Source organism: Giraffa tippelskirchi, chromosome 1 (genome assembly GCF_054371585.1).
Source record: "Giraffa tippelskirchi isolate mGirTip1 chromosome 1, T2T-mGirTip1v1.2.pri, whole genome shotgun sequence".
In the NCBI taxonomy this organism is placed as follows: Eukaryota; Metazoa; Chordata; class Mammalia; order Artiodactyla; family Giraffidae; genus Giraffa; species Giraffa tippelskirchi.
Genome location: NC_137275.1, coordinates 222,686,163 through 222,709,995, shown reverse-complemented (window position 1 = coordinate 222,709,995; position 23,833 = coordinate 222,686,163). Strand labels below are relative to the sequence as shown.

At 43.4% G+C, this 23,833-nt stretch overlaps 1 protein-coding gene and 1 long non-coding RNA gene across 7 annotated transcripts in view; one reads left to right on the top strand and one right to left on the bottom strand.

The window, feature by feature from the left end:
- BRINP1 (BMP/retinoic acid inducible neural specific 1) overlaps positions 1-23,833 on the top strand; it is a 526,454-nt gene that overhangs the window by 451,613 nt on the left and 51,008 nt on the right. For 5 of the 6 annotated variants that reach the window (XM_081576124.1, XM_081576137.1, XM_081576125.1 and 2 more), the window contains 3 exons: positions 3,812-4,002; positions 12,537-12,706; positions 15,669-15,774. In XM_081576124.1, coding sequence (XP_081432250.1) covers positions 3,812-4,002; positions 12,537-12,706; positions 15,669-15,774 — 467 coding nt within the window. Of the gene's footprint in view, positions 1-3,811; positions 4,003-11,190; positions 11,248-12,536; positions 12,707-15,668; positions 15,775-23,833 lie in introns of those variants that run through there. The other variant, XM_081576139.1, reaches the window with a different exon arrangement.
- Positions 5,818-11,214, bottom strand: LOC145540985 (uncharacterized). Its single transcript, XR_014078681.1, has 2 exons — positions 11,149-11,214; positions 5,818-8,718 (listed from the first exon to the last, which is right to left on the bottom strand). It is a non-coding gene; the product is annotated as an uncharacterized LOC145540985 (long non-coding RNA).

Below are 23,833 nucleotides of genomic sequence, written 5' to 3'. Positions count from 1 at the left end.
CATGGTTTTTGTATTCTCCTTCTCAATATCTACATTAAAAGAATGATTTAAGAATCAGGATACAAGTGTTCTACTCCCAGCTCTACCACTAATGAGCTGTGTGACTTTTGACATGTTACTTAACCTCTCTGTGTGTAAATTCATGTTCGTTTTGAGGAATGTAGATGTATTCACATGATAAAAATAGTAACCCAAGGTTGTAAATTATAAATAAAAGTTATGTATATATATTATCCCTGTATATAGCATACTTATATAACATAATATCTTGAAACTATTATTTCTCTAATACTGAAAGAAGTATATGTATCTATGCCTATACATATATATTTAATTCCATAATTATATATATATATATGTATAGTTTTATACATGTCAGTGATAAGCTGATGAGGAAATACTCTTTCCTCAGAAATATCTGATGATTCTCATCACCTTTTCCTGGTCATCTGATGCTGAGTAACAAATTACACAGGTTAGTAGCTTTAACACACCTCTGTGTATTATCTCACAGTTTCTGTGGTTGGGGATCTGGCTGTGGCTCAGCTAGGTACCCTTGCTCTTGCTACAGTGTCATCATTTCAAGGCTTTGAGGGAAGAGCCTGCCTCCCAGCTCACACACGTGGTTGCCGTTAGCACTCAGCCCCTGTGTGGTCTCTGTTCCTCAGAAGCTGTTGACCAGAGACTTCCCTTCCTTTCAGTACGGATCTCTCGATAGAGCATCTTACATCAAGGCAGTGTGAGGGCAAGACGAGGACCGAGAGAGAGAGGGTGACTGAGAGAGACGGAGGAGAGGGGCAAGACGGAAGCTGCCATATTTTGGGCGGTTTCTTAATAATTTTACTGAAGTGTAGTTGGTTTACAACTATACTTGTAAATTATAAGTTGATTCATGCTATACAGCAAAGTGATCCAGTTATATATATATATATATATGATTCTTTTTAGCCCTATGGACTGTAACCCGCCAAGCTCCTCTGTCTATGGAATTTTCCAGGAAAAAATATCAGAGTGGGTTGTCATTTCCTCCTCCAAGGGATCTTCCCGACCCGGGGATCAAACCTGTGTCTCTTGCATCTCCTGCATTGGCAGTCAGATTCTTTACCACTGTGCCACCTGGGAAGCCATTTATATGTATATTTATTTTCATATTCTTTTCCATTATGACTTATCACAGGATGTTGAATATAGCTCCCTGTGCTATACAGTAGGACCTTGTTGTTTATGCATCCTATATATACTAGTTTGCATCTGCTAATCCCAAGCTCCCAATCCTTCCCTTTCCCACCCACTTTGGCAGCCACCAGTCTGTTCTATACATCTGTGAGTCTGTTTCTGTTTCGTAGATGTTTTCATTTGAGTCATATTTTAGATTCCACATATAGGTAATATTACATGATATTTGTCTTTGTCTGACTTACTTTGCTTAGTATGGTAATATCTAAGTCCATCCATGTTGCTGCAAATGGCATCATTTCATTCTTTTTTATGGCTAAGAAATTGCCATATTTTGTAACCTGATCACAAAACTAACGTGTTGTCTCCTTCACCTTTTGTTCATTAGAAGCAAATCCCTGGGTCCTGTTCAGCCTGCACTCTGGGGGAGGAGATTACACAGGGCAGGAAGCAGCAATCTCAGGGACTCATGCCACCAGCTGCCGACCACCCCTGTGAGGCCCCCCCTCAGCTGGCTCTCACATCCCCCACCCTCTAATGTCTGGTCACCCCACGTGCTCCATTTTGTCGCATTTCACACCCTCTTCTTTATACACTTCACCTCCTGGGCAGCTCTTCCCATAATGTGTTATGTGTCCTCCTCTTACTCACTCTGCTCCTGCCCTACGTGGGTATTTGGATTTTTCAAAAACAACATTTCTGTTTGTTTAAATCACAAAACTATGGTTAAGACGTGACCTACTCACTGAAGCTTCCCCTACCAATCTCAGAAGTCTGTGTTCCTTCTTTTGCGTCTTGTAGTCTTTGGTTTACACTAAGGAGGGCATGATTGTCCTGCCAGACTGAGCATCTTAAGGGCATGGGACTGGGATGTGTCCTCCACCCTCCTGTGGACATGATGTTTGGCACTGAGTAGGTGCCCTGCAAGGGTCACTGAGTGCGGTTGGTAGATTTAATACGTACCTGCCTCGTGCAGAGCACCGAGTTGACTTTATTTAGAATTCAAACTGCATTACGAATTATGGACAGAGGTTTCTTAAGTAGACACAGACCATAAGCTCTGAGGCTTGGAAATGCATTCCATTGAAGAAACTTTTTCTTCAGACACAGCTTTCTCTGCATCAGGGGTCAGACTCCACCACTGAATTACCTAGACTTATCCCATCCTGTTTCCCACCCTGTTCTGCTTCTTCTTGCTCTGTGCCCCTTCCTTTATTCATCTCTCCCAGCTTGTGGCAGGAGAGAGGGACCTTTTCATTAGACTCCCATTCCCATCATTTGTCTGGGCTGACCTTGCTGTCCTCTTGACTAGTCTGTTTTATTCAAGGGACCTGGAGCTTATAACTCAGACAGGTCAGAGAGCTGGTTGTTCCAGGGGGAGCTCCATCTTTTGTAGGAACAGAGGTCATTATGAAAGCAAAAACAACCTGAACCGAGGCCCTTTAAATGTCTACTTGTATTTGGTTTGCATGCTCCTCCTCCATCATCTGTGAACCTTTAATGATTTATATATCCGTGAATGTGTGAAGAAATAAAAGTTATAAAACTTTTACATTGGATTAGTGCCTGGCATTTCCCAATGGTATTTTCACACCCTATGCTTCATGTACTCTGGCCACCAGCAATAGGAAGTAAATAATATTGATTGGATTTTACACATAAGGAAATGTAGATCTGGAGAATTGACATCCTCTGGCCAAGATCACACCCCATAATTTACAAGAAGCACAGTGAGACCCTCAGTTTAGACTCCTAAGTCCAGTGTCCCTCTATCTTGACTTTGTCAATCTCTAGTGAAGGGAAGAGTGAAAATTCCCTCACATGGTGTTCAGAACATAGCTTAGTTTCTTTTAAACAGTAATTGTTCAATGAATGCATGGGAAATTTTCGATTGAAGCTGAGTCCTGGGCTCGTTATTGGATCGTGGAATTGTCTTCGATCAACTTTCAAGTTGCATTGTGCCTTATGCCTTGTCCATTGGTACAGAGCCTTCCCGCCTTCCTTTATTCTTTTGCTTATTTGTTCATCGAGCTAGCATGCTTTTGACTCCACCACGTAACATGTACCATGTACCTGAGAAGATCCCATCTTTACGGTTTCACTCACGGTCTAGTGAGGGAGATGAATAAGCAACTAGATGACAGTGATTTTGTGTCTGATGCTCTGTAAGCATCGTGAAAGCATGACTGCATCTCTCTGGCTCACTGCGGTACCCCAGTGATGAGAACATGTTAGTCGCTCAGTCATGTCTGACTCTTTGCGACCCTGTGGACTCTAGCCCGCCAGGCTCCTCTGTCCGTGGGATTCTCCAGGCAAGAATACTGGAGTGGGTTGCCATGCCCTCTTCCAGGGGATCTTCCCGTTCGAGGAGTTGAACCCAGGTCTCCTGAATTGTAGCGGACTTTTTACTGTGTGAACTACCAGGGAAGCCCCTAGTGATGAGAATGGTACCCAATAAATATTCGTGGTACTGGAAAGAGTGAGGGTTCCAGAGCTAAGTATCAGTTAACAAATATTGAAAATAGTTGCAAGCACTCTCTCACCTCAGGGTAGATGCCTGGATGGGCTGGTTGGGTGGGCTTGGCTTGGGGGTAGAGCTGGTCAGCTGAGAGTCTCCCCCATCTCTCCTGCCCAGGGAGTTTGCCCGTTGGAAGGTGAGGAACACAGCCATCGAGAGGAGAGACCTGGTCCGTCACCCAGTGCCCCTCATGCCGGAGTTTCAAAGGAGCATCCGCCTGCTCGGCAGGAGACCCACCACTCAGCAGTTCATCGACACCATCATCAAAAAGTACGGCACCCACCTCCTCATCTCTGCTACCTTGGGAGGTAGGTCGACAGTCCCTGGGCCAGATAGCCTTGTTGTGACTTTGGGTCTGGGAGGGAGGGGACCGTGGGGTGGCCTGGGATCAAAGCCATCTTAACATCTCAGCCATCACTCAGAAGGTTATGTTGTCAGAGAAGCCAGATTGTCTTGGCTGATTCTGTTCTCTGGGAAAATCTAACTTGAGAGTTTTCTAACTTTTGTGGGAATAATAGCGTCACCTTGGAATTAGCTCAATCTGTTGGGAATGTTTAATCTTCTTATTGTATTGATTCCTTTGGAGTACAGTCTAATCTAAGGGAAAAATTAAACTTGAGATTTTGTTTCAAGAAGTCCTTTTGTTTATCTAAATCTGCTTTAGGGGCTGATAACTTGAGGTTATCATTTTACAAAGCGGGTATCATTGTATCTTCTATGGGTTTGGACTAGACCAGTAAGAAAGCAGACTAACTGCTCCTGCCTACTCAGCTTTACCCATTTCTCCCCTTTGTGTCCAGTTCATGTTGAAGGGGGTGAGGATAGGAAGGGAGGATGAATGAGATGAAGGAAATGAGAGAACTAAATGAGAGAAAGGACACGGGACATGGCAGAGATTCCTGCACTTTGCCGCTTACGGGTCTTGCCCACATGCGTCATCTTGTGTTATGAGCTGCTATCCTTTGGACGTCAGTTTTCTGCCACAGTGACTGGGTCCAGTGAATTTTGAGAAAGCCTCTTAGGTGGTGGACCACCATGCCACCTGCTCAGAGAGCTGCAAAGTTGCGTTTAGATTTGGCTCATGTCAGTGAAACAATCAGGATTGGTGTGTTGACAAAGGCAAGTAGGTGGACCGAGTCATGGTTATAACAGTTGGTCTTGTTTTTCAGAGGAGGGTGAGCCCAAGCTGGAGTGGTTAGTGTAAACTTCCCTAGAGGGAGTGACAGTTTAGCTCAGTAGGAGTTGTCTGTGTAGAAGGGTGGTGAAACTTTCTAGGCTGAGCACACAATGTGCATTTCAAGGCAGATCAGATTGGAAATGTAATGATGTGGAAGATGTGGTTGGAGAGGTTGGTTGGGCCAATTTATTCTTTTGAATCCACTACTTAGCTACTAGCGTTGTTGTTACTTAGTTGCTTCAGCCGTGTCCGATTCCTTGCTACCCCATGGGACTGTAGCCTGCCAAGCTTCTCTGTCCATGGGATTCTCCAGGCAAGAATACTGGGGTGGGTTACCATCTCCTGCCCCACGGGATCTTCCCCGGGGGATCAAAGCCGCATCTCCTGCACTGCAGATGGGTTCTTTACCACTGAGCCACCAGGGAAGCCCCAGTTACTCATCTTTGCCACACCTTATTGAATATTTGCTCATAGTAGGCATTGTATGCCCTCTTTAGTCTGCAAAAATGACAAGTTAGATTATATCATCTCCATTTTATATATAAGGAAGCTGAGACTTTCAAGAGGTATAGCTAAGAGGTGACAAAATTGAAATTTTAGCTTAGGGTTTTCTGTCCACAAAGCTTACATAATTTTTTGACCCAACATCTGTCATCTCTTTAACCAGCTCACTGACCTGCCAATCCACCCAATCCAACAATCAATCAGCCAGCACGTATTGGTTAACAGATGAATGTTAAATCATGTCATATAAATTCAGCTCTATCATAAAATGAAAATGAAATCACTTCTGCATTGAGTGTGGCATTAACATGTACCCTTTTCCTTAAACTTCCCTCACCTCCCATTTCACTTGAAAAAAAAAAACAGTTACTAGGATCAATGCAGTTCTTCCGTTAGGAACTGTGTTCTGTCGAAGTCCCCGGAAGTCCCAAATAACAACGACTTTTCTTTTGCAGTGAAATATATTTTTAATTTCTCCAAGGCGAGGTGGTGAATTATTCACAGAGCCTTGTTCCTCTCCTGTTTTTACAGCACATTTTAAAATATGCAGAGCACTGGATTGAGTTCCAGTATTGGACAGCAAGCCCTAAATGTTTCCTCCATTCTCAGCTGGAGGAGCGGGGAGTGGGGAGGCAGGAGGATTTACTGTTGATGGACACAGCACCAGCAGCCGTGTGAGGTCCTTCTCACATCATCACTTCATTCATTCATTCATTCATGGAAAAGTCTTTCTTAAGAGCCTCCTCATGTGACGGCAGAGAAGGGAGCCGTAGGTCGTAGGGTCTAGAAGGGTGGATTCTGGCGTTTGATTGCCTGTTTCTCATGAGTTTTGTGTCACCTTGACAGTTTACTCGATACTCTCAGCCTTGGTTTCCTCTTGTGTAAATAGAAATAATACTAGTATTCATGCATACTTTGAAGATTATAGAAAATGATGCATTGACAGTGCTTATTTCGGTGTTTGGCACCTAACAAATCATTGCCGTTGTTCTTGCAATCATTATTGTTATCGTCTGGGGACTTTCCTGATGGCTCAGCAGTAAGGAACCCACCTACCGACGCAGGGGATGCAGGAGATGTGGGTTCCATCCCTGGGTTGGAAAGATCCAACCAGGAGGGCATGGCCACCCACTCCAGTATTCTTGCTGGGAGGATTACACAGACAGAGGAGCCTGGTGGGCTGCGGCCCATGGGGTCACAAAGAGTCAGACAGGACTGAGTAGCCAAGCGCAGCACAGATTGTTATTGTTTAGTGAGACTCAAACACTGGGGACTTGGGACTACAGCCCCTTCCTCCCACTCACTAGATGAATGGCAGACGTGGAGAAATTCACTTTTTTGTCTGGGTCTCCGTTTTTCCATATAAACGTAAGGAAGTGCAGAGAATTGTATTCACTATAATTTTTCCTAAGGAGAACACCATATTCATTTAGAAGAAATGCTTTGATGAGCTGTTTGAGGTGTCAGGTGAGTTCCTGAGGGCATACTCAAACAACAAAAGATGTTCCTTAAACTGTCACTTACAGGACAAGTAGATGCATTTAGAGATGAGGAAGGAGAGGGAGTGAGAAGGAGGAGGTGCAAGTCGGCGGGAGGGCTGACACCTAAGCCATTTCCCTGGGATCCTCACTTTTGGGGTGACATCTGTTAAACTCATAAGATACTTGATGTGAGTGCCTTTTATGGACAGTGATGAAGTGAAAAAATTGGGGTCTGGAATGACACAATTAATATAGGGATGGTCATTCCCCTTGGTTCCTCTGAAGATTATATTTTAGACCAGAGGAAACACCTTGCAGGCTGGGTGGCTGTGGGATGTATACAACTAAGCTTGTACACGTGCGCGGGCGTGCATGCCCACTTGCACAGATGCCTGCTAATACTTTCGTGAAAGTTAATCTATATATGGACATACATATACATGCATTGCACACATGCATATGACTTGAACCCATGAATATGGTTGCAGTATACACGTATATGTGTATATGTGAGCTTTCACATATATGTGAATGTATGCATATTGCAGGAATGTCTGTTGAATGTGTGAGAGCTTATGATTTTGTGCTTGTGTAAATTTGTGTGTGTGTATACTCATTACCCACCCTGTATTTTGGGAGAGCTCCCCTTGGCTAAGAGGAAGGCTGTGAACTAAGTCTCTGGGGAGAAGCTGAGGAAAGGCTTTCCAGAAGGAGAGGCTGAGGGATACCCCAGAGACCTGAAGTCCAGGCATGCCCTTCCCTTTTCTGGGAACAGTGTCCCCTAGTGACCCAGAAGGTAAGATGATGGATTTCCCCCCTCATCGCCCATCCTCTGCGTGTCCCACTTTGTTCCCCCCGAAAGAAGTGCTGCAGAGAGTAAGACAAAGCCCCCAGAGGACAGAAAGACTGCGGAAAGGTCTATGAGGGGTGAAGAGGCAATTTGCAGGAATGCCCAAATGGGAAAGCAACTCTAAACAGAATGTTCTCTTAATAAACAAGAAATTAAGTCTTAATAATGCAGCAAGAAGCCCATTAACCCCTCTTGATCTAAGGTTTGCTTCTTCCAGTTCTCAGTCCTGAGGGACCTGGGCTATTTCTCCTTCTCTTTCACAGGCCCCTTAGAGAGCCTGAGCTGACACTTGTAATATTTATTTCCTCTGCCTCCTGGCTCTAACTTCTAGCTTGTATTCACTTATTTAATCATTTACCTCTCCACTCATCTATCTGCTCATCTATCCATTTAAGCATCTGTCTCCCCATCGACCCATCCATTTACCCATCAAATGGTAACTGAACTTTGGCTCTTCCTTTGACCTGGGAGAAGCATTGGGAACATTACAAAGAAGAATCAGATGGAGTCCTTCTTGCCTCAGGCCACTACTCACCCTCTGGAACTCAACATCTAATTGTTGAATATAAAGTCATCTTTAAGCCAAGTCTGTTCATGTTGCTGCAGATCCAAAGGATGGACGATCATGTTCTCTTGTATAACTGTCAAAGGCTTCATGGGAAGGTGCAGATATGAGTTTCTTATCCTGAACTCAGCTTAAATCTAGGCATGTGGAACCCAGAGATTAATTTTAATGATGATGAATCGTCTCACTGGAAGATGTCAGTCTAGTAGTTAAGGCAGATGGGTCACTCAACAAACTCTGTGGGGCTGGACCGCTTCCGTATTTATCCCTTCATCCCCACGTATGCTGACCATTTGTTAAGCACAGAATATATGCCCAGATTGTGGGAGGCAACAGTGAAGTGATGAAAGGCTCTTCCATCCTCACTGACTTCACAGAGCTTCTTCTCTGGTAAAAACAGACAGGCTGTTCAACAAGCAGTCACCAGGAAATGTAGCCGGTAACACCCTGCAGAAATAAAAGGAGACCATGCATGGAAGCATGTGGTTAGCATTCTTGCTTCAGCCTAAGTAAACAGTTGGTGACTCACGGAAGGCTTCCCAGAGGTGGTGTGTTTGGTGCCACCTGAGCAATGGGTAGAAGTCAGCCAGGAGGAAAGCAGAGCCCCAACCATGAGAGAAAAAGGACACATTTGTGTAGGACCGAGCATAGCTAGAGTGACAACAGATGCAGCTGGGAGAGATCAGATCATCAGTGGCTTGGGTCCCACAACACCCACAGGGACGCAGGCACCCCCCTTCCAGGCTGCATTCCGCCCCGCGCATCGCTGCCTTCACTCCTCATCTGGCAGATGTGGAGTGATTCCTGTGTGGGTTGGTCCCCCTAGACCAGTGTTGTCCAATCGAAATATGACCTGAGCTGCTAGTGTGAGTCACACATGCCATTTACAACCTTCCAACCACATCTTTTAAAGTGAAAAGAAAAAGGGGAGAATCAATTTAACCATATATTTTATCTCACATAATATATCGAGAATATTATTTCAACATGTAATGAAAAACTATTATTGGTATTTTTATTTCTTTTATCCTGTTATTCTGTTTTTATTTTGTAATTGAAGTAGTCTACTTACAATATTGTGTTACTTTTAGATGTACAGCAGAGTGATTCAGTTTTGTATATATTTTTTTCAGATTCTTTTCCATTATAAGTTATTACATGATACTGAATATTGTTCCCTGCATTATATAGTAAATCCTTGTTGCTTATCTTTTATGTATAGTAAGTTGCATCTGTTAATCTCATACTCCTAATTTATCCATTCTACCCTCTTCCCTTTGGTAACTCTAAGTTTGTTTTCTGTGTCTGTGAATCTGTTTTGTAAATAAGTTCATTTGTATCAATTTTTAGAACCTGCATATAAGTGATATCATGTGACATTTGTCTTTCTCTGTCTTATTTCACTTAGTATAATCATCTCTAGGTCCATCCATGTTGCTGTAAGTGGCAGTGTTTCATTCTTTTTTATGGCTGAGTAATATTCCATTGCATATATGTCACAAATCTTCATAAATCAAGCATCTATTGATAAGTATTGAGTTGTTTCCATGCCTTGGCTATTGTGAATAGTGCTGCTATGAACACAGGGTACATGGATCTTTCCAAATTAGAGATTCCTCTGGATATGTGCCCAGGAGTGGGATTGCTGGATCATATTTTTAGTTTTTTAAGGGTCTTCCATACCATTTTCCATAATGGCTGCACCAATTACATTCCCACCAACAGTGTAGGAAGGTTCCATTTTCTCCACACCCTTTCCAGCATTTGTTATTAATGAGATATTTTAGTTTGCTTTTTTTTTTTTTTACATTGTCCAGTTCTTGGAATTCCACTGTGTGGTTTATAGGCACAGTGCATCTCAGTTTGGAACAACCGGATCTCAGATGCTCACCAGCCACAGTTGGCCAGTGGCTCCTATACTGGACAGCCACGCATGTATTCACTGGGTGACTCTAAGGATGGGGGCACTATCTTATTCACTTGTCACCCATCGCCTGCCGGAGTGCTCAGAACACACAGAATACCAGTGCATTCACGCGAGCTAAACAGAACGGACACCCTGGAGAGCGAGAAAGCGAGCTGATGACAGCTGTCTTGGGGCGGAGGGTGTGGCCGGGAAAACCCCACCAGGAAGGTGATAACCGAGCAGGTTCTGAAGCGTGTACAGGAGACGCCAGGCCAAGAACGCAGGGCAGTAAGAGGAGGCAGCACTGGAATTGGGCTCAAAAAGCTGGACAGGATTTCAGTAGCCAGACATGTAGAGGAAGGAAAGAATGGCATTCCAAGCAGAAAAAAATAAATACAAATGGAGTCTGAGGAAAGCCCGGGAGGAAAATTGGCAAGAATAAAGCATGGAGGCAGAAGGGATGGTTTGGCTGAAAGACCGACTGGAGGCTCCACAGGGAGAGCTTAGAACCACAAGGAAAGCACATTCTAAAAGCAGTCGTGGTGGGGCCAAGGCAGAGGGATTAACCTTGTGTCAGGACCGCGTCTGCGTCCTAGGATAACCACTGTTCTTCCAAAAGTAATTGTTTTCTGTGGTTTTTTTTTTTACCTTCCCTTTAACTCAAAAAATCATCAGCATTCTAAAGAAATTTCAGTTATCTTAGATATCAGGCTTTTGTCCTCAGAAAGTTATTGGTAACGTTTCTCTCTGACGACCCTATTGTATTGGGTTGGCTAAAAGTGAGGATAAGTCTTATATGATTGATAATTTGCAGTATTGAACAATGGTGGAACTGATTCTGTGCCAGGCAGAGCTCAGGTACTTTATGTCATTAACAGATTTAACCCTATGACAACCTAGGAGGTAAATACAGTTAGTATTCCCAATATTACACATGAAAACCTGCAATGTAAAGGGAGCAGGTAACTTACCCCTGTAGCTAGTTCAAGGCCAGGCAGTCTAGTTCTAGAATCAGATGTTCTGCTACTATTCCAAATGATTTTTGGTTGCTACAACAAACAGATACTAATGTAAGGACTTTGTGTGTATTAATTAATTTATTCTTCTTAATTACTCCATGGAATAGATGCTATTCTTCTTCTACTCTTATTCATGAATAAACTGAGAAACAGAGAGGTTAAGAAATGTCCCCAAGTTCACAGTTAGTTGAAAGTGAAACCAGAGGTGCAAGCATCAGATCTGTTTAGGTGGAGCTTCCCTTCTGAAGTTCTAATGCATTTATTTCTAAGGAAAATTTCATGAAGTAAATTACGTAAGGTTTTCTATCTCTATCTCTTCTACCCTGTGCCTAACTTTCTTGTCATCCAAAATGCAGCCTAAGAAATATTTATTGAATAAATGAAAAAAGTGGATGGATTAACTGTTGACTATTAATATATGCCAAGCACCAGACTTTGTACAAAGGATTGTGTTACACACATGCTCAGTCCCTCAGTTGTGTCCATCTCTTTGCAAACCCTCTGTCTATGGAATTCTCCAGGCAAGAATACTGGAGTGGGTAGCCATTTCCTCCTTTGGGGGATCTTTCCAACCCAAGGATCGACCCCAGTCTCCTAAAGCAGTGACTAATATAGACAGTGGGCTTCCCCAGTGGCTTAGGGGTGAAAAGTCCATCCGCAATGTAGGAGACCGAGGTTCGATCCCTGAGTCGGGAAGATCCCCTGGCGAAGGAAATGGCAACCCACTTGAGTATTCTTTCCTGGAGAATCTTGTGGACAGAGGAGCCTGGAAGGCTGCAGTCTATGAGGTTGCAAAAGAGGCAGGCACGACTTAGCAATTAAACAACAACAACAATAATATAGACAGTATCTGATCTCACAGGACTGACAGTTTAGCTTTTCCTCTCTCCACAGACACAGTTATTCCTATTTGTTTATCTGTATCTGTGTCTAAACTATGTCTTCTCTCTCTCTCTCTCTCCCTCTGTCCATCCATCTGTCTGGGAAGGGGTAGCAGAAGGAGAAAGAGAGGAAGGAGAGGAGGAAGCAAGGAGGGAAGAGGAGAGGGGAGAAATGAGAGGAGGACCAAGAGGAGCTGGGTGAGAAGGAGGAAACAGGGGGAGAAAGGGACCGGAAGGGGTCATCTCAGTTTGTTTTCATGATTCTCCTCCTGTTGAAGCTCTGTACTTACAGCCGCCTCTGGACTGTCTTGCTTTCACTGTGCTCTTGATTTTCAGAGGCAGAAGGAAATCTGGGCAAAATTAGAGGCCCAAAGCTATTTTCTGCTGCGAAGCCCTGAAGCCTTTCTACCCCTCACAGAGTTCAACAGCCTGCCTGAGCTTCTTTCCTTTTCCACGCAGGGGAGGAGGCCTTGACCATGTACATGGACAAAAGTCGCCTGGACAGAAAGTCAGGGAATGCCACTCAGAGTGTTGAAGCTCTGCACCAGCTCGCATCATCCTACTTTGTTGACCGTGATGGCACCATGAGGAGGCTCCATGAGATCCAGATATCAACTGGAGCAATCAAGGTACAGCTTGGGGGTGGCAGGTTCGTAAGGCAGCAGCACTGCGCTGAAGTGGCTGAGAGTCGAGGGGCAGATGGAATTCCTCGCTTCCTTGCTTCCTATGGAGCTGACAGTGCCCCTGGCCAGCCACTCTGACCGACGTTGTCCAATGCCCTATAATACCCTGAGCATTGTCATTAAGACCACATGTACTGATTTTCTTGGGCAGTCCTGGCTGTGGTTATGGGGCATAATTATCCATAGTACTCTCTTTCACTCTTCAAGTTCTAGGTAAATGATTTCCAGGCTTCCTTTGTAGGTGAAGAAACTGAGGCTACAGAAAATGGGTAATTCATTTTCACAAGGTCATAGAGTTCACAGAAGTCAGATTATGCCTAGGGCAGTAATTGGTTAACACCTGTGTTTTTCATCTCCCTCTCCCCATTTTACAGATGTGAACACTGAGGTCCAAAAGTTAAAGACTTTTGCTCAGGGTTATACACCTAGCCAGTTCAGTAACAGGGATTAGAACTCTACTCTCTAGACCAGGGTCAGGACTATTTTTTGTCAAGAGCCAATAATAAATATTTCAAGATTTGCAGGTCATATGACCCCTATTGCTACAGCTCACCTATGCTGCTGTAGAACAAAATCAGCCATAGACAGTGTATAAAAAAAAAAAAGATCATAACCATGTTCCAGTAAAAGTTTATTTGTAAAAACAACCAGCCTGTCATGTGCTGACCCATGCTCACCTACCCAGTGCTGTCCAGTAGACCCTTCCAAGATGATGGAAAAGCTGAATGTGTGCTGGCCAAGACAGGAGCCACTAGACATATGGGGTTATGGAGCTCATGACATGTGGCTACTTACAAACTTTATTTGTAAAGGTTTTTTTTTTTAATTTATTTAAATTTAAATAGCCTTATTGGAAAGAGCAGTTGTAAAGTTTCAGCTCACTGCCTTAGAGCATAGGTACTTAAATACTCCACTTTCAATATAAGAAATTCAAGGACTACCTTTATAAAGAGAATGAAGGAGGGCATTTTTGATAAAAAGGATTAGTTCTTTGGAAGGTTTCAGTGAAGATTCTTCTGCATCTCAGGTTCTCTTAAACCAGGTTATACCTGCACGTTACCTCTCATTCTTCAGTCTGATTGCTTCTGACTAAAATGCAGACTTAATCTTAGGTTGTTGTTGTTGTTAGTCTGATGTCAAGACATTAAAACGTATCCCTCAGGATAGTGTGCGTGTGAAGGGTTGGGGGTGGCAGGGGAGTGTCGGTAGGAGTCAGGCAGATGAGTCAGAAATTGACCAAGGGAAGAGGAGAAACGTGGGTGGGAGAGCCTTGCTGAGGAGGGAGGGAAATAAATCAGGTCGACAAACAAAGAACCAGCTTATCCGAGAAGAATCGCCTGTATCGGGGGATTATGTTGTTAGGGAACTCAGCACAGAGATCTGGAGCTTTATGAAGCCATCGGGTCGGAGTAGTGAAGCAAAGGCCTGCGTTTCATTATCACCAAACGGTTCCCTCCCCCCGGGATGGGATTCGGAATTGAGATATTGAAGCCCTGTCGGGAGATAATCCTCTCTGGTGCGTCCTGGAAGTGCAGTCTGCCTCTTTCGGAGGAATTTCTCGGAGAAATTAGACAGAGGCCACTCAAGAAACCATTCTTGCAACAGCTCCACCCTCGACATTGAGTCTGGGACTCAGGTTTTTCTAGCCATTTCTTGAGGCTACTTCAAGACCCAGCTGGTTAGAATGGGTCTCCCTGCCAGCTTTGGCTAAGACGAGCCGCCGAACCAGGTGGGGAAGTTTTGCCAGTTGTTTTCCTCTTCCTGAGTATCTTTATAGCAAGATGAATTGGTAGTTTTGAATGTCTTTCAACAATAACCATGCTATTATTCTATACACAAAAAAGAATATATTACTTTTTAAAAGCAAAGCCTAATAACCTTCCATTTATGTACTGTTTCCTAAGTGCTGAACACTTCAAAAACATGATCCCTTTACTGTTAGGGTGGATATTGTAGAGATAGGGAAATTGAGGCTTATAAAGGGGAGTTACTGACCCAAAGCTGTACTGCTGGACAGAGGCAGAGCTGGCATTGCTAGAATCCTCCTTCTCTATAGCAGTCAGTCTCAGCAGCAGGATGCAACCCCTAAACAAGCCCACCAACGAGTGTGTGAAATAATGAAAAGTCAAGACTGAAGAGATGAAGAAGCCACTTTACATACTCAACCATTCATATTTCAAGGTTATCTTTTAGAATAGCTGTTTGCCCTATTGTCCACCACCTCAGTTATTCTCAGACAGTATTTTAGAAACACCCCGCCGGAGGACAGGGACGTTCATTCTGCAGTGGAGCTGATTGTGCTCTTTGCTAATTTTTTTTGTGAAAATGGGAATAATTTTATTGTTCTTGCCTAATGACAATGCATACTACTCATCGATAATGCACATTGCAATTTATAAAGGCTCTTGGTAATGGGATGTCTATTATCGAACATATGCCATGTGTCAGGCACTTCTGCCCATCAGGTTTAGTCTCACAACCTTCGTGGGCAGGATTTATTAGCTTCAGGTTTCAGGAGCTTAGAGAAGTGCCTGCTTGTGGTCACACAGCAAATAAATGGCCCAGCCAGGATTTAACACTGACCCTCCTATTTCCAGAGCCCACGCTTTTGAAATACACTGTAGTGTTTCCACCTGTTATTAGTTCACATAATACAGTGGTTTGGTGACCTGAGAACCAAGGCTAGAACCTGGGCGTTCTGCCTCCTGTCTGCGCTCGATTGCCCTGCTAGCCTGTCCGCGTGGCGCCAGTCAGCCCTGGTCCTCGGCACAGGCAGCGGCTCGGGGAGTGGCCACGGGCTCGGTCAGACTCTCCCTGCTGCTGCGTCCCTGCTAGGGGCTGACTCTGCGGGATCTGCCCCAGCCAAGGGCATCTGTCTCACACCTGCCGCCCTCGCCGTCCCCTCCAGGTCACAGAGACGCGCACTGGGCCCCTGGGCTGTAACAGCTACGACAATCTGGACTCTGTGAGTTCCGTCCTTCTGCAGAGCACCGAGAGCAAACTGCACCTTCAAGGTAGGATGTCAGCGGGCGTGATGGAGCGGAGCCCGGGGGGGGGGGGGCAGCCTGCGGGAGGAGGGCGGGGAGCATCAGGAGGCCAGATGTGGAGGAAGAAGGAAGAAGATGAAAGTCAGAGAGAAACCAATGAATGCTAAAAATGCGGAAGTTAAGACAGTTATGATATGATGTCTTTTTAAAAATTTTAACATATATGGGACATTAAATTCATGGTTATTAATTAGTTTTCAGAGATAAAGTATGGAAATGTGAGCTTTATCTGATTATTTTGATGAAAATGTCTAAACAGTGTTATTTATAGATGTTCCAGATCTAATATATATTAAAGTTTCATATCATAGCGTCTGAATTTCCCACATTATTGTGTTTGATTCTCAATGTATTTTGGCAGATGTTATTTGAATTCAAAGAACTATAGAGCATTTTATAGAATTTGGGGTTCTGTGTAATCTTCTTTCTCCTTATTTGTTAATCATTTGTGGTCTTTAGTACATTCATACATATATATGTGTTTGTGTAGGTGTGTGTGCTTTTAGCAGAGTTTGCAAATGAGAACATTCAGTGCTGGCTAGAATACAGCAAGACAAACACTCTCAGGCATTGCTAGTGAAATTGCAATAATTCTAAGGATTAGTTTGTTGAAGTATATATTTGTATTTGTTTATTATCTATTGTATGTAAGGTCCATATATACTCAAGACCTTGAAGGAAACATGTTTTAAAACAGTCATTTTATCCTGGTCAATTCATCATGAAGAGAAGGGGAGATTGTAGGGGGGGAAATGATAAGACTTTTAAGCACAGATAGTGCTGTTTTAAAAAGCATAATTTATGATAGCAAAGAAAAAAACAATGTAAAGATCTCAATTTTCTACCTGAGGAGACTAAATGAATTATGTAGCATCCATACCACATAATATTAGGCAGGTGCTAAAATGTTGTTTGTAAAGAATTTTCAAGATATGTGAAAGTGATTTGGTATGATGTTCATTAAAAATGGATGATTTTGATTGAAGAAATGGTATGAACTTAATGTAAAAGGATAAGGAAAAATAACATCACAAGGAATTATGCCGACAGTACTCTTGCCTGGAAAATCCTATGGACAGAGGAGCCTGGTGGGCTGCAGTCCATGGGGTCGCTAAGGGTTGGACACGACTGAGCGACTTCACTTTCACTTTTCACTTTCATGCATTGGAGAAGGAAATGGCAACCCACTCCAGTGTTCTTGCCTGGAGAATCCCAGGGATGGGGGAGCCTGGTGGGCTGCCGTCTGTGGGGTCGCACAGAGTCGGACACGACTGAAGTGACTTAGCAGCAGCAGTTAAGAGGTTACTTCTGGATGATTAGGTTAGAGGTGATTTATTTTAGGCTTCCAATTCCCTTTCTAACTTTTCTACAATGATCATGTATTAACTTTATAGTCAGAAAAAAAATGGCATATACTTTGACTTTGAGCAAGCTAAGAATGTGACCTTCTAGAACGGTATATGATAAAGGTGATTCTGAATGTCAGTGGGAGGAAAGTTGAGTTGAGATTGGCAGATTGAGCTAAGCAGAGCCTAATATGACTTTTATATTCTGGTTCCTTGGCAACTCTTTGATTCATGCTCCTGTTATAGAATATGGTTGGAAAGCGGTACAGGATGAGCTTGATAGTGTCACTTGGGAGCAGTGAATGAAAATCCATCAGGGAAATTCAGGTCAAGAGAATGGTCTAGTGTTAAAACAAAAGCCAAGAAAACAAAACCTCAAATACATGAAGAATAATCCTATCCCGCTTTATTAGAGACGGAGAAGGCAATGGCACCCCACTCCAGTACTCTTGCCTGGGAAACCCCATGGACGGAGGAGCCTGGTAGGCTGCAGCCCATGGGGTCGCGAAGAGTTGGACATGACTGAGCGACTTCACTTTCACTTTTCACTTTCATGCACTGGAGGAGGAAATGGCAACCCACTCCAGTGTTCTTGCCTGGAGAATCCCAGGGACGGGGGAGCCTGGTGGGCTGCCGTCTATGGGATCGCACAGAGTCGGACACGACTGATGTGACTTAGCAGCAGCGGCAGCAGCTTTATTAGAGAAAAGAGGAGACAGGTGGGTTTGGTCACGCCTGATAAGAAATGAATAAGAAAGACCGACCAACCTTGGGTGTGCCAAGATTTCCAACGTTAGTTCCCAAGATGCCTACTGTGAGCTTGCGGCGTGAGGAGCAGGCTTTGAATCCAGGAAGTGTGGCTCCGATCTGTGTCTGACCACCCTGCTGTGCATGAAGGAGGTAGAGGGACCTGTGAGTTATATCTGGAGCAAATTTAGACGGAATGAGCAAGATGTTGCTAGGAAGTTATTAAGATCTTAGGGACATTTAGAAACTTGAAGCTAAGGAAGTTTAAGATCCAGGGCTCTCTGGCTTTCTAAGTCCCCAACTTTTCTCATTCTAAATATTCACATTCACATGTAATTTGGAATTCTTTTCCTCAGTAGGCACCTGTAGTATAAGCCTCAGTCCTCCAAAACCCATATCTGCCATTGGTTACATTATTTATTGTTCAGTCACTAAGCACTTAAATGAAGTGACCGTTAATTTGAGAGTAGCAGAACCATCAAAGAGTTTTAAAAAACAAAATAGCAGGAAGAGATTAATGTTTTGGAAGATCGATCTGGCTATTGTGTGGTCAGTTAATTAAAAAGAGCAGATTAGAGGTTGGTGACCAGTTAGTTAAGCACTACTACAGTCTTCAAGACGAAATGCCACAAATTTAGGAGGTAGCAGTTGGGATGGAGTGAAATAGACCAATTTTGGAGCTACTTAGGAGGCATCGTGACCAGGATTTAGTGAAAAGAACATGAAGGATTTAGATATTTGAGTGACTGGAGTGAGAGGATAAGATAGAGCTGATGGACAGGAAAATACATATGATTCAAGGTAGTGTGTAATATAATAGAGACAGTGAAAGTAATGCACATTGTTATGGAGATTCGGGAAAACAAAAAGGTAATTCGTTCTATCTGTCTAGGTAGAGGAGTCATAGAAAGGAGAAAAATACTCTCCTGGTGGAGGGTAAAACAGAGAAGCTTCTCACTGTAAGAGAGAAGAGTGTCTCTTGACTTAGAGGTAGGCTGCTATTTATTCAGTAGCATACAGAAAGCAGCAAGTGAAAGAAAAAGGTTGATAAATTGGACTATATTTAAAATTAATTTCTGTTCGTCATAAGATACCATTCATAGAATGAAAATTCAAGTTACAGAGTGGAAGGCAATATCGATGATAAATGTATCTGACCAAGAACTGATGTGTAAAATGTGTACATGCCAGGATCGAACCTGGGCCTCCTGCCTTATAAGCAGATTATTTTACCAACTGAGCTACCAAGGAAGCAAAGTGTATAAACAACTCTGAAACCAGTAAGTAAAAGGCAGACAATCCAGGAAAACAAGAAGAGGGATGAAAAGGCATGAACAGGCACTTCACAAACAAGAATATCAAAACGGCAAACAGATATTTGAAAAAGTGAATAACTTTACTTGTCCTCAGAAAATGTAAATTAAAACAATTCAGTGTCATAACACAGCGATCAGCTGGCTCAGTTGGGAAAAACTGACAATATCTAGGAGTGATGACGTGGAACAGTGGGTATGTACACACATTGCTTCCAGAAGAATAAATTTTCCAAATTACTTTGGAAAGCTCTTCTTGGCAGCTTCCACTAAGAACTCAATATGTCTTGACCCCATGACCCAATAGTTACAACTCCTAGGACTATGCCCAAGAGAATTATTACATATGCTCACCAAAAATCATGAATGTTCACGAGTTTTGTTCTAAAGAGTCTCCTAAATGGAAATAGCCTCCAAATCCCCATCAACAAGAAAATGGATAATTTGTCATACAGTCACACGATGGGCTACAGTACAGAAATGAGAAAGAATAAACCGCCATTTGTATTTTATTTTTAGCTGCTCTGGGTCTCCATTGCGGTGTTTGGGCTTTCTCTAGTTGTGGAATGCGGGCTCAGTAATTGTAGCGCGTGGGCTTAGTTGCCCCACGACATCGGAGACCTTAATTCCCCCACCAGGGATTGAACCCATGTCCCATGCGTTGGAAGACAGATTCTTAAGCGCTGCACCACCAGAGGGGTCCCTAAAGTAACTACCATTCTATGCAGCAGTATGGAAGACTCTCATGAATGTAACATTGACTGAGACACAGACTTCCCTGGTGGTCCAGTGGTTAAGAATCTGCAGGTGACGCAGATTCCATCCCTGGTCGGGGAACTAAAATTCCACGTGTCACAGACCAGCTAAGCCCTAGTTCCACAACCAGAGAGAAGCCCACAATCCACAGCGAAAGATCCCATGTGCCACAAGTAAGACCCGAATAAACAAACATTTAAGAAAAGAAACAGTGAATTAAAGAAGCCGGACAGGAAAGAGGAAATGCTGTTAGGATACTGCTCTTTCCACCGGCCAGAAGCAGTCAGACACACGCACTGTTTTAGGAGTCCTTTGCAGAGGACGCACAGGGGAGTGGCTGGCAAGAGATGAGAGGTTTCTGGAGGTCTTGGCAGGGTTTTGATCACGACGGCCACATGTGGATGTGTTTACTTCGTGAAAATCAATACAGCTGTACACACATGACTTATATGTAAACATTTCTGTGTATAAAATATGAAGTTAATAAGCTTTTATTTAATAATGTGCTGTATTTGACATCCTCTGCAAAAGGAAAACAGGAATAAAATGGAGACATAGAGGTGGTCCAGCCCAGCCTGAAGGGAAGCGGCACGGGCTTGAGGGTGGAAGAACCAGAAATAACAGATGCTGCTTATTAAGCACGTCCTTGTGTGGCAGGAGATATGTTAGTTTATTTTTACTATACTTACATTTATGTGTCTCTTTTTATTTAACTTGTACTTGTTTTATATAATGGGATTTATTACATTTTTAATGCTCATGGCATTTATAAGGGAGGCATAGATAAATAACATGCCCAGTTTGTAGGTGAGGAAGCTGGGACTGAAGAGAGGTTTCTTAATAAGCGACTGAGCTGGAATTTTACCCCAACAGCCTGACTTTAGAGTTTCTCCTTCTTAAAATGGGTGCCTGGGTATTCCTCTGGTCCCCTCCTGATGCCTCTGCATGAGGGTTGGGGGCAGATCCTGCAGGTTTATTAGGGTAGATGAAGGATGATACGAATGGCACTCGAGTGACATTCACTTTGTGATGTTTCATAAAAGGCTCACAAAACAGGGCAAAGGTGGAGAGAAATAGGAAAATTAAAAAAAAGGAAGTTTGGAGACGGAGACTCGAAATGAGAAAAAAAGTATGGAAATGAACAGAGGCTATTAGTAGTCAAAGCAGCAACCACCAAGCTACTTGTAATAATGCTAATGGCATAACGATAACTTCTCATTTTTATCATTCTCTCTCCAAGAAGCCCATTGAGTGTTTTACCGACATTGTCGTGTAATTGAATCGCGTATCCATCTGGTGAGATGGATGTACAGAGAGCAGACCTCTGCCTCCATAGCTCACTGACGTGGAAAGGGATGCGGAAAAAATATTTTGCTGAAATCCAGGGATAATTCAGAAATGTATTTGTTCACACATTCACTTACTCATTTAGTAATAGTTATTGACTGTCAGCTATACATCAGACATTGTTTTAAGAACAGGATATAGAGCCCTGAATAAGCTAAATCTCAGTCATTTTGGAGTTTACAATGAGTGTGTGGGTGTTGGGGGACCAGACACTAAACAAGTAAACAGAGAAATATATTTTCTTTACAGTCAGAGAGACAGTGAGGGAATAGGTCATCTAGAAATTTGTAGACCATGGAACAGGCTTTAGATTTTACTCTGAATGAAATGAGAAGCCATTGCAAATATGGACAATGGAATAACTGGACCTGACTTCCATTTTACATGAATTACTATGACTGTTCTGTAGAAAAGACTTGTAGAGGGCAAGATCACGTCCAAGGAACCCGGCTAGAAGGCCATCATGTTTATTAAGGTGAGGGAAGAATGACAGCCTGGGCCACTGATGGTGACTGTGAGGGTTGGAAGAAGTGACTGAATTATGGATATACTTTTAATTCAAGGCGTGCTGACATTCTTTGGCAGTGGACTGAGGAAACACTTATGAGAGAAAGAGAAGCAGAGGATGTTCCCAGAGTTTTGCCTGAGCAGCTGCAGTGATCGGATTCCCTTACTGCTCTGGTGAATACCGTGGAAGGGATCTGTCTTGATGGGCCATGAGGAATTGGGTTTGAACCTAGGTTTGAGAAGTCTGTTATGTCTATGTTGAGTGGACATTTGGAAAGTCAGGGGCGAGGACAGCGATGTAAATTAGCATAGGATGATATCTAATGATGTGAGATTGGATAAGATCACCTTGAGAGAGAGTATAGACAGAGAAAAGAAGGAGCCCAGTGATTGAGCCATGGGGAATTTAATATTTATGAGTTGGGATAATGGCATCATAATGAGGAACAAGGAAAGGAAGCTAAGAACTGGCTGAGGAGCAGAGTGGAGGCCATGATGGGAAGAGAGCCAAGAGAATGTGGTATCCTGGAAATCAGGTAGAGAGGTCATTGTCAGTCGTGTCAATTGCTGCTGATGGGATGGGGAAGATGAAGATGAGAAGAGAGTAGTGGGTTTAGCAACGTGGAGGTCATGGGTGACCCTGACAACAGTGCTTCACTGGAATCATGGAAGTGGGAGCCTGAGTAGAGTGACTCCAAGGGAAAATAAGAAGAGAGGAAGTGAGGGCAGCGGTTTAGCCAGCACTCCAGAGGAATCTCACAGTAAATGGTACAGTAGCAGAAGGTGACGTGGAGTCCGTGAGTTTTTCTTCTTTTTAATATAGAAGCAACAAAACTCTGATATGTTGTTGGGGAGTTATCTCCAGAGAGGGAAACCTTGATTCTGTGAGCAAGAGGGGTTTTGCTCCACTGGGGTGGGTCATGGTTGAGCAGGGAAGAGTGAATAGGATCTTCTATATGACTGGAATTGTTTACCTTAGATAAGACCTCCTGCAAGTTCATACAGGGTAAAGGGAAAGAGAGTATATGGACCCAAATGTGGGTCCAGTTCACAGTTGTGGTAACAGGGCCAGTTTCTTAAACTTTACTCCTGATCACTTTTCATTGACCTGTTAAAAGATTTTTCAGATTTTCAGTTCAGTTCAGTCGCTCAGTCATGTCCGATTCTTTGTGACCCCATGGACTGCAGCACGCCAGGCTTCCTTGTCCATCACCAACGCCTGGAGCTTGCTGAAACTCATGTCCATCAAGTCGGTGATGCCATCCAACCATCTCATCCTCTGTCATCCTCTTCTCCTCCTGCCTTCAATCTTGCCCAGCATCAAGGTCTTTTCCAATGAATCAGTTCTTTGCATCAAGGTGGCCAAAGTATTGGAGCTTCAGCTTCAGCATCAGTCCTTCCAATGAATATTCAGGACTGATCTCCTTTAGGATTGACAGGTTGGATATCCTTGCAGTCCAAGGGACTCTCAAGAGTCTTCTCCAACACCACAGTTCAGATTTTAATATCTCTGAAATTAGAATGTGTCTTATAACTGATGGTGTGTCATAGTTTAATTAGCAGAGTATTTTTTTCTTAGTGGATGCAAAACAGTGGTATATTTTACAGTATTCGGCATCTTAGATTCAATAACATAGTATTTTTCTCAGTGGAAAAAAAAAGAGAGGTCGCTAGCCCACTCTGTCTCTGAAAGACAAAAATGGACAGGAGTATAGTCAAGATCTTGAGAAGGCGGGAGGCGAGGCAATGAGGGGCCGAGGGGTGAAAGGTGATGAGTCCAGGCACCTACGCCCTGCCCTCCGGAGAGGCCCCCCCCCAGACTTTCTGCGTTTTGAGAGCCTCCTTCTGGTATTTATGTTCCAGTGGCTCATTTCACTTACTGACCTTAAACTGTTTCTTTCCGCCTTCTCCTTTTTCCTTCCCTCCTTCTTCCTCCTCCTCCTTTCCCCTTCTTTTTCTCTCTGTCTCTTCTTGAAAGCTCAGCTCCTTCCAGAGCAGTCTCTGTCGCCT